Source organism: Myotis brandtii, unplaced genomic scaffold (assembly GCF_000412655.1).
Source record: "Myotis brandtii unplaced genomic scaffold, ASM41265v1 scaffold333, whole genome shotgun sequence".
Lineage (NCBI taxonomy): Eukaryota > Metazoa > Chordata > Mammalia > Chiroptera > Vespertilionidae > Myotis > Myotis brandtii.
This window is the reverse complement of record NW_005362842.1, coordinates 480,111-493,837: the sequence shown is the minus strand read 5'-3', so window position 1 is coordinate 493,837 and position 13,727 is coordinate 480,111. Positions and strand designations below refer to the sequence as shown.

General features: G+C 41.0%; 1 protein-coding gene across 1 annotated transcript in view; it reads right to left on the bottom strand.

Moving 5' to 3' along the window:
• Positions 1-9,475, bottom strand: part of SERINC3 (serine incorporator 3) — a 19,113-nt gene extending 9,638 nt beyond the window's left edge. Inside the window, exons 1-6 of the mRNA XM_005871236.2 lie at positions 9,394-9,475; positions 7,035-7,196; positions 6,276-6,469; positions 4,567-4,646; positions 3,804-3,941; positions 452-621 (exon numbers count right to left, since the gene is read on the bottom strand). Of these exons, the coding sequence (XP_005871298.1) occupies positions 452-621; positions 3,804-3,941; positions 4,567-4,646; positions 6,276-6,469; positions 7,035-7,196; positions 9,394-9,432 (783 nt within the window). The 5' untranslated portion in view covers positions 9,433-9,475. The remainder of the gene's footprint in view (positions 1-451; positions 622-3,803; positions 3,942-4,566; positions 4,647-6,275; positions 6,470-7,034; positions 7,197-9,393) is intronic.
• Positions 9,476-13,727: the final 4,252 nt, after the last annotated feature.

The following is a 13,727-nucleotide window of genomic DNA, read 5'->3' as shown; positions in this document are numbered from 1 at the left end:
CCGCCAGTGCACGAATGTCGTGCACCGGGCCTCTAGTTTCATATATAAAACTCCATTAATTTTTAAAAGTATGTTATTTAAGTGATAAAACTTAGGCGCATGAGTTTTGTTTTTAAGTATTAAAAATCAATTCTTTTTTCTAGTTTAATCCCCCTAAAATATCTTGGCTAATGATTCATAAGAATCATTCTCAAGTTGTAAACAATCTTATGAAATTATAAATTCTCAAGTTGCTTAGGTTTTCTTAAATGATAAGAAAATTATTCATTTAATTATACTACAGGCAACTCAATGGCACATTTTATAATTACTAAGTTCTAATTATGAAGACTTTATCATAATATGGAGAAATGTTTAACTTGGACATAAATTCATATAGGAGGTTACCTAAGTTTCAAGTTTAGCATTAATTAAAAATCCCACAGGAGGAAGAAGCAGAAAACCATCATACCTGAATTTTTGGATGAATGGATATAATAGAAACCACAACACAAAGGATCAGATTAATACTGATAAAGAACTTGTTCTCTGTGCAGCCATCTGGTTTGGTGTAGTATATGTAGAGTAAACTGACAAAGAGGATTGAAGAGATATACAGGATGCTTGTGACAGATAGTAAAACTGAAAAGAAAAAAAAACAACAATATGAATACCCCCAATCTTAACAAACTTTTATAAATGAAGACCAATTTTCTTCTCCGTATAAAAATAGAGAGACATTATTTCACTTTTATGATGGTTACTAATTTACAGTGAATTGACAGAAGCCCTAAGGTTGAAGTTTCAGATTGTGTTCGAGTTGGCTCAATGTTAAATTACAAAATCCACCAAACAACTGAATTCACTTCCTGGATTACCTAACTTGAGTTCATAGGTTGAAAAACCAGACATCTGATCATTCTAACCAGAGTAAATTCTAACTAAATACAAAATATTGTTCATTATAAGCTTTTCTTAGGAACCTAAAAGATCTCTTAGCCTTCAAAATGTCCCAGTTCACAGCAAGCTCAGTGCCAGGGATAGTGTTAGCACTAAACAGGACAGGCATCTTTTGTAGTAGTTTCTCCTCTGTAGCCACTGGCTACATAAACCTGTTTCCTATCACAACATGACCACATCAGCGGGATGATCGATCAATTGGGGGGGCTCCATGATCGCCCCACAGAGGGAGGCCCAGGCCACCGACCAGTGGGCTGCGGCAGGTGCGCGGGGCCTCCCTCTGTGGGGCAATCCATCTCGGAGCCCTGGCTGGGTGGGTGGGGCCTACCTCTTTGGGGCAATTGATCGCAGGGCTCCTGGACTATGAGAGGGCACAGGCCGGGCTGAGGGACACCCCCCATCCCCAAGTGCATGAATTTCGTACACTGGGCCTCTAGTGTTACTATAAAATAATGATGTACATTAGGTTACTAGCAGAGTTCTTAATGCTTTTCTATCTGAACATACAAGATTTCTCTACTTTTAGTTTCTCCAAAGTAGGGCAAATCTACAATTCATTATTAAACTCTCCTATAGTTGGAGTGATCCAAAATGAATTATACAAAACAGAAGTAAATAGGTTAAAAAAAAAAAAAAGAAAAGAAAAAAGAAAGAAATTTTATTAGTCAGGAAGAAGGAAAAGTTTCAGGATTCCCAATCCATAATGATAGACAATTTAAAAAAATATTTTTCTGCAATAAATAGACATTACAGTTTAAGTGACCAATAACAGGGCAATGGTTAAATGAATTATGGTATACCATGCCATGGAACATCAGGAATTGTATGGATTGAAATACCATGCAACTGTTAAATGAGTAAGACATACCTCTATGTTCACTGATAGGAAAGAATATTCATCATACAGTAAGTGAAAAGAGCAGCCCTAGTCAGTTTGGTTCAGTGGATAGAGCGTCGGCCTGCGGACTAAAAGGTCCCCGGTTCGATTCCGCCCAAGGGCACATGCCTGGGTTGCAGGCTCAGTCCCCAGTAGGGGATGTGCAGGAGGCAGCCGATCAATGATTCTCTCTCATTATTGATGTTTCTCTCTCTCCCTCTCCCTTCCTCTCTGAAATCAATAAATATATTTAAAAAATAAAAAGAGAAACTTTCTGTATTAAAGGTTACCAAAATTTAAAAAAAAAGAAAAAAGTCATAGAACAATATATAGTATAAACCTATTTACATTTAAACATAACTGAATTTATTCTTATCCAGTTGGTGCTGTTTATATTATCTGTGCGACTCCCTTCCAGTGGTTACATCTGGAGAGGAAAGTGGGTTGTTGCAAGTTGGTAGAGTTGCATGTTTTATTCTTTATAAAAGTCTACCATTTGTGTTTATAGTAAAAATGGTACTATTTTTTTCTTTTTCAATTTAAAAAGAAGCATCCTAACTATATAAGATGAAAAGAAAACTAGACAATTTGATAACATGTGCTAAAAATATTAAAAATATCCAAACCCTTTCACTCTTCTACTTCTGGGAATTTATTCTAAGGAAATAATCAGAAATGTACTCAGAAATATGTTATTAGGTATTTATTGCTGTACTGTAGCCAAACTTATTCACAAGCTGTGGGAAACCACCTATTATCTTCTCTAGCTGAGAGGTGTGGACAAGGAGCCCAGAATGCTGATGACCCTTGAGCCCTGGCAAAAGTCAGAGCTATGTACCCACTGTTTAGTTGAGACAATGGTAGCTGAAGCAACTTCCCCACCAGATAGTCGTGGTAAATCCTTACTGATAAGATAGTCTGTCTGTTACTGGAACTTGCTGGCCTAAGGGCTATAGGTGTGTCCCAAACTGAATAAAAGGATGGCGAGGCCTGAGCAGAGGCAGAGTCCATCTTCTTGCATTGGGCTCTCACCTGGCCCTCCAATTTCCAAATTATCATTTCTTATCTTGTCTTTTTCATTTGTGTGCGGCCCCTTCTCTAGATCCTGAACCCTGAACCACGTGGGACATGGGTCATTCACAGCAAGCTTATTTCCAAGTTTTTAAAATGGTCAAACTATAAACTATTTGAATATATATTACATTTAAAAAATAAATAAGACACAAACATATTTTTCAATGACTTTTTCCTATACATAGAAGATATACATGTAGACTAATATGTTAACAGTGAATAATAATTACTGGGGACTTAGATTTTGGGTAATTTTCTTTTTTGTGATTTTTGATTTTCAAGTTCTTGACACACAGCATCTATTATTTTATAATGGGGGGGGGGGGTGAGGGGGAGTCAGGGCAAGCAATCTCAACCATTATTTTTAAAACTAAAATACAGCTGGGTCATTGTTCCTAATAAGTGAAGGGCTCCAAAGTCCCTCCCCTTATTACAGGCTATAAATTATGTTCCCAATTTAAAAATTTTAAGTACCCTTTTTCCACCAAAAGGATTTTATAAGAGGTGTGGGGTCATACTCTGAATAAAGCAGTAAGTACTGTTCACTTTCTTCTGCCTATGTTGGCAGATGTCCCACATGCAGAATGAATCTGAGTCCCCTTGTCCAGGGAAACAAGAAAATACAAACCAGAACTATGTCAGTAAATACAATTTCCCCCCTTATATAAATGCATGTAGTTACATTACAAATCTCAAAATAAATGAATTGGGGGAATCCAATGATTTATATTATCTGTGCTACTCCCTTCCAGTAATGCATATAATTCAGAATTAACTCAATGGGAAAGTATAGTTTTTAAAGTCAGCTCGACCCTGAAAGTTTGTACATTTAAATCAATGGATGTTTTTCTTGTTCGCCCTGTTCCATGTAGCATAATGCAGTGTGGCTCTCATAGTTGAGTTAGATACTTACCAGCATACCAGCACCTTGGGTTTCCTTCTTCCATTCGATTTACCCATGATTCATTCACAGAGTGAGCCATGTCTACCAACAGCACCAGCTGGATAAGAATGAAGATAGAGGCCCCAAGCATGCCAATACCAAACCAGACTACAAATCAAAAGAACAAAGTTATTCTTTACCATACAAGTAACATTTCACAATGTTGCTAACATTCTAAAAAGATTTCAATTCAAGTAAGAGATAGGTGGTAAAAACATATTGTCTCCAACAGTTCAGCAAGATTACTCCAATTCCAAAATCAAAGGCATTGTCTGAGAAGTGTTCTGTGGGCTTCAGATCTTTTAAAACTTGTTTTATCTTGTGCCAAAGGGAGCCTAGGATCTAACATCCAAATGCTACTATAAGCCTTTTCCCTTTACAGGGAGGAAAAAATCATAGTGGAAATCCACATGTTACTCAATGCCATAGTAAGGAAGGAGGCTAAGACGGGTGGTAGAGCACATGAGTTACAAGTCCTTATGGTGACAAGCTCTCTGATAAACTGAATATTGTCAAGTAAGAAGATAGACTGTTAAAATATTGACAAACAATTAACATATGGTTCCAGAACAGCTGAGAAGTGACCTGAATGCCTTAATATCTTAATATTAGTACCAAGTCAAATTATTGGACACTACCTCCTTTGTCAGTTCTGCAAAATCAATACTGAAAACATAGTTTTAACTTAATCATATAGAGTCTGTATATCTTATAATTAAATAGTGAGTCATACCTGTGGTGAAATAACCCCCAGGAATGTAGAAAGATCCAACCATGATACCAACAATGGCAGCAATTTTGAAGAACCAAAACCTATTAAAATATTTAAAAACGCATTTATGAAATGCTAATTTTCACCCTAATAGTGAGAAAATGAATTTCTAAAATGCAAAAATAAAGCCTTAGTAGCATTTCCAACATGACTTAACTTAGATCTTCATTTGATATGAGGCTACTTCATTCAGTACGTCACACAATTTAAGAATAAACAGCACAGGGAACAGATCATTCACATTAAGAGGAACATGTATCCTTAGTTTCCCTACTTTTAGCACTTAAAGATAGGACTTTTTCTAGAATTCTGAAGTGTTCTAGATAAACAATGTTAGCTGAATATAGGGCAATTAACTATTCGGTGTGGGGAAAAGTTACTTCCCAGTCCTTCTTTTACAACATAGGATATAAGGGCCTTGCTCACAATTACACAGCTCGTCACTGGCAAAGCCAAGACCAAACCTGGCTTTTCGTCCATGATCTTTAAAGACTCTCTGTATGGCAGAGTGAAAAAAATCAGACTTTGGAGCTGGACAGACCTGAGTTTCAATCTCAGCTCCAACCCTCATTGGCTGAGATCTCAAGCAATTTATATAACCTCTCTCAAATTTAGTTATTGCATCTATAAAAAGGAGATAATTTACTTATAAAGTTTACAAAACTCCCTTTACTCTTCAAACGAGAATTAGGGGAACTAGGGGCCAGGAACAGAAAGAAACAGAGTAAGTAAATCAGTAGCTCAAATATATCCACTGTTTATCTTTCTGAATACTATCCTATATAATAAAAGCATAGTATGCAAATTGTCCCCTGACCAGAGTTCTTCCGGGAGTTTGACCAGGGGGCGCCTGGCCGGCCGGGGGAAGGGAGGGAGGCCTTGGCCGGTGGCGGCAGGCGGCCGGGGGGGAAGGGAGGGAGTACCTGGCCAGCAGCCACTAGGGACCCTACTAGTGCACGAATTCCGTGCACTGGGCCTCTAGTTTAAATATAACATGCACATCTTATCTTTTAACAATAGAAAGGAAAATAAATAAATACCTTTGTTTATGTGGTACCTAGCACAGTGCTTGAACTATTTCACAGGTGTTCAATAAAATCTAGAAACTTGAAACAATAGGCCTGGGGCGGGGGACAGAGGTGGGACAGAAGGAGTCAATCAGTGGGGGGGGAAGGGGGACACATGTAATACTTCAACAATAAAGATTTAATTAAAAAAAAAAAAAGATAAGCCAGCCGGTTTGGCTCAATGGTTGAGCACCAACCCATGAACCAGGAGGTCACAGTTTGATTCCTGGTCAGGGCACATGCTGGGCTTGCAGGTTCAATTCTCAGTAAGGGGTCTGCAGAAAGGCAGCCGATCAATGATTCTCTCTCATCGTTGATGTTTCTCTCTCTCTCCCTCTCTCCCTTCCCATATCTGAAATCAATAAAAACATATTTTTAAAAAAAAAAGATAAGACTCTCCTCATCCCCTCTACCTCCTCCAATACTACAGGTCTCCAATTGAAAATGACACTGAAACAATTTCACATGTACAATAGGTCAGACATACATCTGGGCCACTGATTTACATACTCTACTGCTCCCATCAGAATGGCAACATTAACTGCTGAATGCGAAGGTCCACACCATAATATAACAAAGTAATAATAAATAAATCTTACATACCCATTGTGTATTGCTGCTCTGGGATCTTTACTTGTTTTTACTTTTAACATGAGTAGACAAAAGGCAAAGAAAAAGATGGCCAAGGCAAAGCTGATCCGATATACAGCTTTGAAACCGACCTGCACATTACAATCTGTATCAGCCTTTATATCGGCCACCTTGATTTTAAATCCCCCTTCACAGAATCCAGGAATCTGGAAAAAATAATGTCAATGTTATGGGAACACCCACATTTAAACAGAGATTCCACCCCACCATAGGAAAGCCTGGATTTACGAAACTGACTACTTCAACAACTGCAAGACCATCCTGTGGGATTATTCTCTATGTCTTCCAATCATTTACCATCTTGTCACCAGAGAGTATAAACAATTTGCATTTTGGAAATAAAAGTGCAGTGCTCTCTTCTTTGCGCTTCTCTAATGATGAGGTTATCTCCCATTATCCCAGGAATTTTCATGCTACAACTCACTCCTTTCAAAGGCCTGGATCAGTTTAAATGTTTAAGTTTTAGGGCCACCCTTTTAATATCTGTTGCCTCTCTCGGTTGTTAGACTAGAACCTGAAGATGTTCACTTAAACTTCCTTTATTTCTGGGAAAGGACTAATCCCTTCATATTCTGTATCTTTACTATATCCCAAATTACAATGAATTTGATTGACTTTCGTAAGTGAAGAAATAAGAATATTAATGTCAACTAAAATTTTGCAGAATATAAAAATAATCAGTACATTAAGGGTTCTGTTACTTCTACTAACCTTCTTCAGCTGATTTTTTACCCCTTCCGTTTGCATGATGCAGGATACAATAGTGCCCAGGATGAGAATAGAAGCATAAATGAGGCGAGTCACAGTGGAATTCTTACTGTTGGGACAGCAACCGCATAGCAAACACGATGCACCACCACAAAGGCATGGAACCTGTAATAAGCACATATGGCTGTCTGAGAGCTTTCAGTGGACTCCTTCCTGACTTCCTGACATAGGTATCGCAGAATAGAAAACGAAGCAAGCCAGACTCTGACAGTTCTAACAGAGAATTACAACTAGGAGGAAGTGGTTAAAAGCATGGGCTCTGAAGTCAATGTTATTTCTGCCACTTTATCTCAGCAAACCTTTTTCTCCATCTGTAACATAGACTCTAACAGAATCTTCCTCCCTCAGACATTACTGTATTAAATAAGCACTCAACACAGTACCTAAAACATAGTAAGAGCCCAATAAATTTTATTTATATTCACACAGGTATCATATTATCTTTAAAAACAACGTATCTTAATGAGAAAAATATAAACCTAACTGCACTTGCTATTTACCAAGAACCCTCGTTACCAAATTTGATATTACAAGCAACATTATATGGAAACCCTTATGAATAACTAGAGGCCCAATGCACGAAATTCATGCAAGAGTAGGCCTTCCTTCCCCCGCCTGTCGGCACCGGCTTCCCTCTGGCACACGGGACCCGGGCTGCCCTCGCAGCCTGACTTCGTCCGGGAAGGACATCCAGTCAAATTAGCATATTACGCTTTTATTATTATAGATGATAGCAAGAGCCATTATGCTCTATTCAAGAGTAACCTGGAGCCCTGGTCAGTGTGGCCCAGAACACCAAAAGTTAGTGGGTTCAATTCCCAGTCAGTTTGCGTATGGGAGGCAACTGATAGATGTTTCTCTCTTATATCGATGTTTTTTTTTCTCTCTCCCTCCCTTCCTCTCTCTAAAATCAATAAAAATAATTAAATACATAAATAAATAGTAACCTGGAGATTCCTCAAAAAGTTAAACATAGAATTACCATAAGACGCAGTAATTTGAGTTCATCACTGAGCAACTGTGTGTGAATGTTTGTTTTGCACGCATAGATAAACTTTCTTTCTCTTGCTAATCTGTTTTTTTGTCACAGGTCCTTACCTACCAACCAAGGGTGGAAGAAAAGTTTTTACTCCCCTATTTTATAAATAGTGAGTTTAACCCACGTGTGGATTATAAAAATCAACTGACCAGAATTTTTTTAATGTGGTAGAAAAATTGTACAGCAGATGGTAAAGGTAAGATTTCATGAAACTTGTGTCTACATGGATGTATTAACTCAACTATGTAAAATTTATTTACTTTGGGTCAAAATAAAAAAAAATTGGAAAGCCACTGCTCTCACAAGGAACCTACCCTTTTTAAGATCCACAATCTTTTTAAAAATATATTTTTATTTATTTCAGAGAGGAAGGGGGAGGGAGTGAGAGATAGAAACATCAATGATGAGAGAGAATCATCACTGCCTCCTGGGGATCGAACCCGCAACCCGGTATCAAACCGTGATCTCCTGGTTCATAGGTCCACACTCAACATGGGGACGGGAGGGAGAGGGAGCGGAGGTGGCCCTAAGAAATGGTAGTGTAATGAGCCCAGACAGTCCTCTGAAGTGAGTATACGAGGGAACTCCGCATATTCTATTCTATAGGTCCTAAAATTCCCTTTTTAAAATATGGAGTTTACAGTCTACAATTCAACTGTATTATCCCACAACAGCTTTCCAGGCGAGGGATGCTGGCGTTATTATCCTCGTCTTACGATACAAGGTCCCAAAGTTCAGACGGTGGCTTCCAATTTTGAATAATAATTACAAGGCCTTCTTCCCCTTGCACCAGAACTGCACAGGCCTCGGTTAAACCCACAGCTCTGCCACATACTCTGTAGCTTTGGCAAATCCCGCGCTACAGGATAAAAATAGTATTCAAACCACGCAAATTTAATGGCGCCACCTTAAGAAGGCGCTTCGAAATGAACCCGAGAGCTCCCGCATTGGGAGCTCATTCCTCGGTCCTATTCCAGCGGCTGCTGAACCCAGAGGCCGGAAGGCTCCTGGGGGCGGGGCAACGGAAATTGTAAACAATGGCGGCCTGGCCTCCTACGCTCATCAAACGCGGAAAAGTGAGCCGTCTGCTCCCGATCGCGGATTTTGGCCTGGACTCCTGGATACTCTCCGCAGCTCAGGGACGGTCCCTCCAATTACCGGGCGTCTGCAGCCGAGGCCCGTTCGGGTCTGCTCTCGGGGCTCACTATCGCCCCCCCTCGTCCAAACCACAGGTCAGACCGAGACACTAGCCCAGGAACTCACCCAGCTGGCCAGGGAGCAGACGCCCAGCACAGCTCCCATGGTGACGCCGGCGATGGAAGCGGCGGATCCGGAGGCTTCTCGTGCGTGGTTACTACCAGTTGAGGTGTCTCCTCAGAAACATCAAGGTTTCTCAAGCCGGAAACGCGCGGCCAGCGTCATTGCGTGGCCCCGCCCACCGCCCTCGGCCGCGGCTCAGAAGGCACCTGTCATTGGTAGAGAAAGAGGGCGGGGCTAATTCCTCGCCAACTGAGGGAGGAGGCGGGGCTAAGCCTGCCAGCGCTTTAGGATTGTGGAGGCTTGATTTCTTCACCTCATTTGTATTCCCTGGGAGCCCATTATGTGTCAACATCTGGGATACTGAAGTTGTTAGGGGCAGAAATAGAATATTAGAAATTGACTATAACTATAAGAAATATTAATCATGCTCTGTTAACCGTGATTGTTCTTTTCTGATTAGACAAAGCACAGTCTAACCTCGCTGAGAATTGTACGCCCTGGGACATGGGAGCTAACATCGGAATGCAGTTTGTCCTCCTTCGAAGAACTGCCTATCATTATGGAAAGATTTACAACCTCGTGGCACGTAGTCCTGGAGGCACCTGCTCTTTACAACCCCCTGCCCCTACTACCTGTAATCTGGCTGGCGCCGCTTTCCGTAACTCTGCCCCTCCCCCCTCCTCCCCAGCCTACATGACTTGTAACCTGTAATGATTGTCCCATGCTCATTTTCCCATACCTGTAATTCCTACTTCTCCACGTAATCTTGTCCTTCTACCCAATATAAGCAGTTGCCTTATGGTGGGGTGCAGAGCAGATTTTTGTGGCTGACCTACTGCTCTCCCATACTGCTGGCATTATTGGAATAAATGCTCATACTGTGATGAATTGAATGTCAGTAAAAAATTTTAACAAGGATGGGGTCAAGGATAGGTACCCAGGCATAACTCCAAGTCTCCCACTCCCAGACATCGGCGTCGAGGTCCTGATTAGACCCTTGTAACTGTAAATCAAGGACGTTTGTGTTTTCTGGGGATAAAAGCTCGAGGAACCCAAAGCTCCGGGCTGTTACAGGGGAAAGCCTGTGGCAGTCACTGGCCAGTTCAATAAATCCTCGCTTGCTGTTTAAGACCTAATTGGAGTTGGTGGTCTTATTCTCGCGAATGTTGGTCCACAACAATATATGATTCAACACTGTCTCTGCTTAATTGGCTGGAGTAGTGACAGGCAGCCCAGACCCCTTGGTTGTCCGGTTACAAAGTGTAACCAGAATTTATGGCCTAGTTAAGAAGAGACTGACAACATAAATGCACCATAACATACGGTATTGTGATGAGTACTATGAAGAAGTAGCCTAAGGGAATACAATTTAGTTGTGGGGGACAGGCGGGGGCGGGGGGGGGAGCCTGGGAGGTTGTTCTGAGGAATTTAATCTGAGAACTGAAAGATGAGTCAACTTTATCAGGGAAAAATGAGCATTGTTTCCTAAAATGTGGGCTCTGTATATCATTGGAAGGCACAGTGAAAAAGTCCTGTTTCAAACCATAGAAAAAGTTTGTTTGGGACTAGTATGTATTTAACATTTTTCTAACACTTGCTTATCTCCCTTTTTAACAGAATGAAGGCTTCATTTTCCACATCTCTCCACAGATAACCACATCTACAGTTAAATAACTGTTTTATTTCAGGGTTTGTGTGTGTGTGTGTTTGCAAAAAAACTTCCATTTCTACCAACCAAAGCTGGTTTTCCATTTAAGCAATGAGGTAAATTTTCTTTTGTAGATGTCAGCAAAAAAATTGAGATTCTATTTAAAGAAAGAAAACTTGAAAATGATTTATTTAAATACATAACAGTGTAGGTGGTATGTAGACTTGCCAATGATGACCATGTTGTACAAATGCCTCATGTAGGGGGAACATTTACCTGAAAATACAAAAACCCGTAGAGCTTGGAATTCTATAATATTTAGATTGGAAGGCACCTTAGAAATATATTCAGATCTCTTCTTTTACTGAAATGGAAAAAGGCTCAAAGTGAAATGGTTTGCGGAAGGCCACAGGAAGGGTTGGTTGATGGCAGAGGAAGAATTGCTCAAGCTTTCCTACTTCCTGCCTCAGCCTATCTCCTCCCCTCCCCACAAACACCTGCCCAGGCAGGTTGCTTCAGGACCACGGAACCCTCCAGGTAGCTCTTAAAACCCTGTTACCAAAAAGATTTATTCAGCTTGTTCATTAAGAGAGAACACACACCAGGGAAACTGAGGAATCTTGGTAAAAGGGACTTGGAAAGAGTTTATGTTAGGATTTGGATACTCTACGGATGGTTTAAGGAAGTGGGGAATTGTTTTGAATTGGACACAGTCAAGAAACAGGGACAATTTGATGATTAGTCATCTTAATTTTTATCCTGGAGGTAAGAAGATTAAGTAAAGCAGGGCCAGAATTGTCATTGAAAAAGGAAAAGAGAAGAAAAAAAAAGCAGGACCCACTCATGTTAGAAGAGGAAGTTGTTGAATCATTGTGTGTCTGCCTTGTTCCAAATAAGCAGTGGCCTTGTCTGATACTTGTTTACATTCTGTGAGCATGTTGATGTCAGGAACATTGGGTCAAGCCAGCAGCTGAAGAGCTTTTCATTTTCTGACCTGCAAGCATGAGTCCTCCCAAATGCGGTATCCGGCCCATCTCTGTGTTTTTAACCCCAGGTGGCTCAGTGTGCCTCCTCTAGGTGGCAAAGTTGGAGGAAAGCACATCTTTGAGATCCTCTACTCCTATTTTCCACCTCAGCAACATCTCTTCTAAGGTGGGGGGCTCACTGCCACCCAAACAGCCCCTCCCATAATTACCTGTTGATTGTCAAAACTCGATGTGTTTTTCTGTCCCCTGTAGGAGAGGAAAGGTTGTCTTCTCCTGTTAGGTTCAGTGACTGGCCAAGCATGGAGGCTTTTATACCAATTGATCAAGGCTGGTAAACTTTAAATTTGTAGAGAAGTGGTAAGACAATGGAAAGGGGTTTAGGCTTTTTAGGGGGCATGCTGTGGGAAGGTAGATAGTGGCAGAAATTAATGGAAGATAAAGATTTTTTTTTAGCAAGATTTGTTATGTAGATTTTCTCTCACTGATAAGAGTCTAGAATTGTCTCCTATGATTATTTTCTGCCTTCCCTGGGGAGTAGGGGTAGGGGGGGACTTAATAAGGGAAATTTATTGGGTGAGGGCAGAGTCTGTGTCTATTTCTCAATTGCCTTCAGCTCAAAATAATCCTTAGAAAGTGGCATATTTTGAGGGTGGCATATTTGGATCTCCTACATTCCTATACATTGTTTGAAAAGGTAATACATGTATTGGTTTTTGAAAATACTACATTAAAGCCCTAGCCGGTTTGGCTCAGTGGATAGAGCGTCAGTCTGCGGACTGAAGGGGTCCCAAGTTCGATCCCGGTCAAGGGCACATGCCTGGCTCCATCCCCAGTAGGGAGCCTGCAGAAAGAAACCAATCAATGATTCTCTCTCATCATTGATATTTCTATCTCTCTCTCCCTCTCCCTTCCTCTCTAAAATCAATAAAATATATATTTTTTAAAAGAACATACAGTGAAAATGCATTATCTTAACCCCCCCCCCACATCTCCCAGATCTCTTTCCACAGTTCATATGTGCATATGCCAGCATTATATATGTATGATCCATCACCCCCTTTTCACAGGTCTACATCTAAATTGTATCTACATCTTTATCTTCCTGGGTCTCTCTCTTGCTATAGTAAGCTGTTTTATGGATGCACCATAATTTATTTACTCAATCCCCTACTCATGGACCTTAAGACTAGTCTTGATACTTTTACAAACAATGGAGCATGATTATCCTTTGGATTCGTGTTCCAGTGTATCTGCATGCTAATTCCAAGAAGTACAATTGCTGGTCACAGATTAAATTCTTTCCAGTATTGAAATTAAATGTGGTTACCTAATTCTCACCTTGAGCCCAAAGAAACAGGCTTATTATTTGCCACAGCACCGCTTCGGAGATTTAAAAAAAAAAAAAAAAAGGCACCCGCCACCCCGCCCAAGTCAGGTTTCCTGTCTTTAAATATTCCCAGTGCGAGAAGCTTCCACCCGGGCCGGCCCTCTTCCCTGATGGCCTGCATCGCAGGTTACAGGGAGATAAACTGAGGCACAGGCAGGTCAGGCTCCAGTCCTCCCCCGGCCTCGCTGCCCCCTCCCCCCAGCATTCCTTTCCAGTCTCTTCCCTCGGGGCCAAATCCCAGCAAGCCGGACCCCACGCTGGACCCTCGCCGCTCTGGGGCCCGACGCCCACTCGCTGTCCCCCTCCGGGCCGCGGA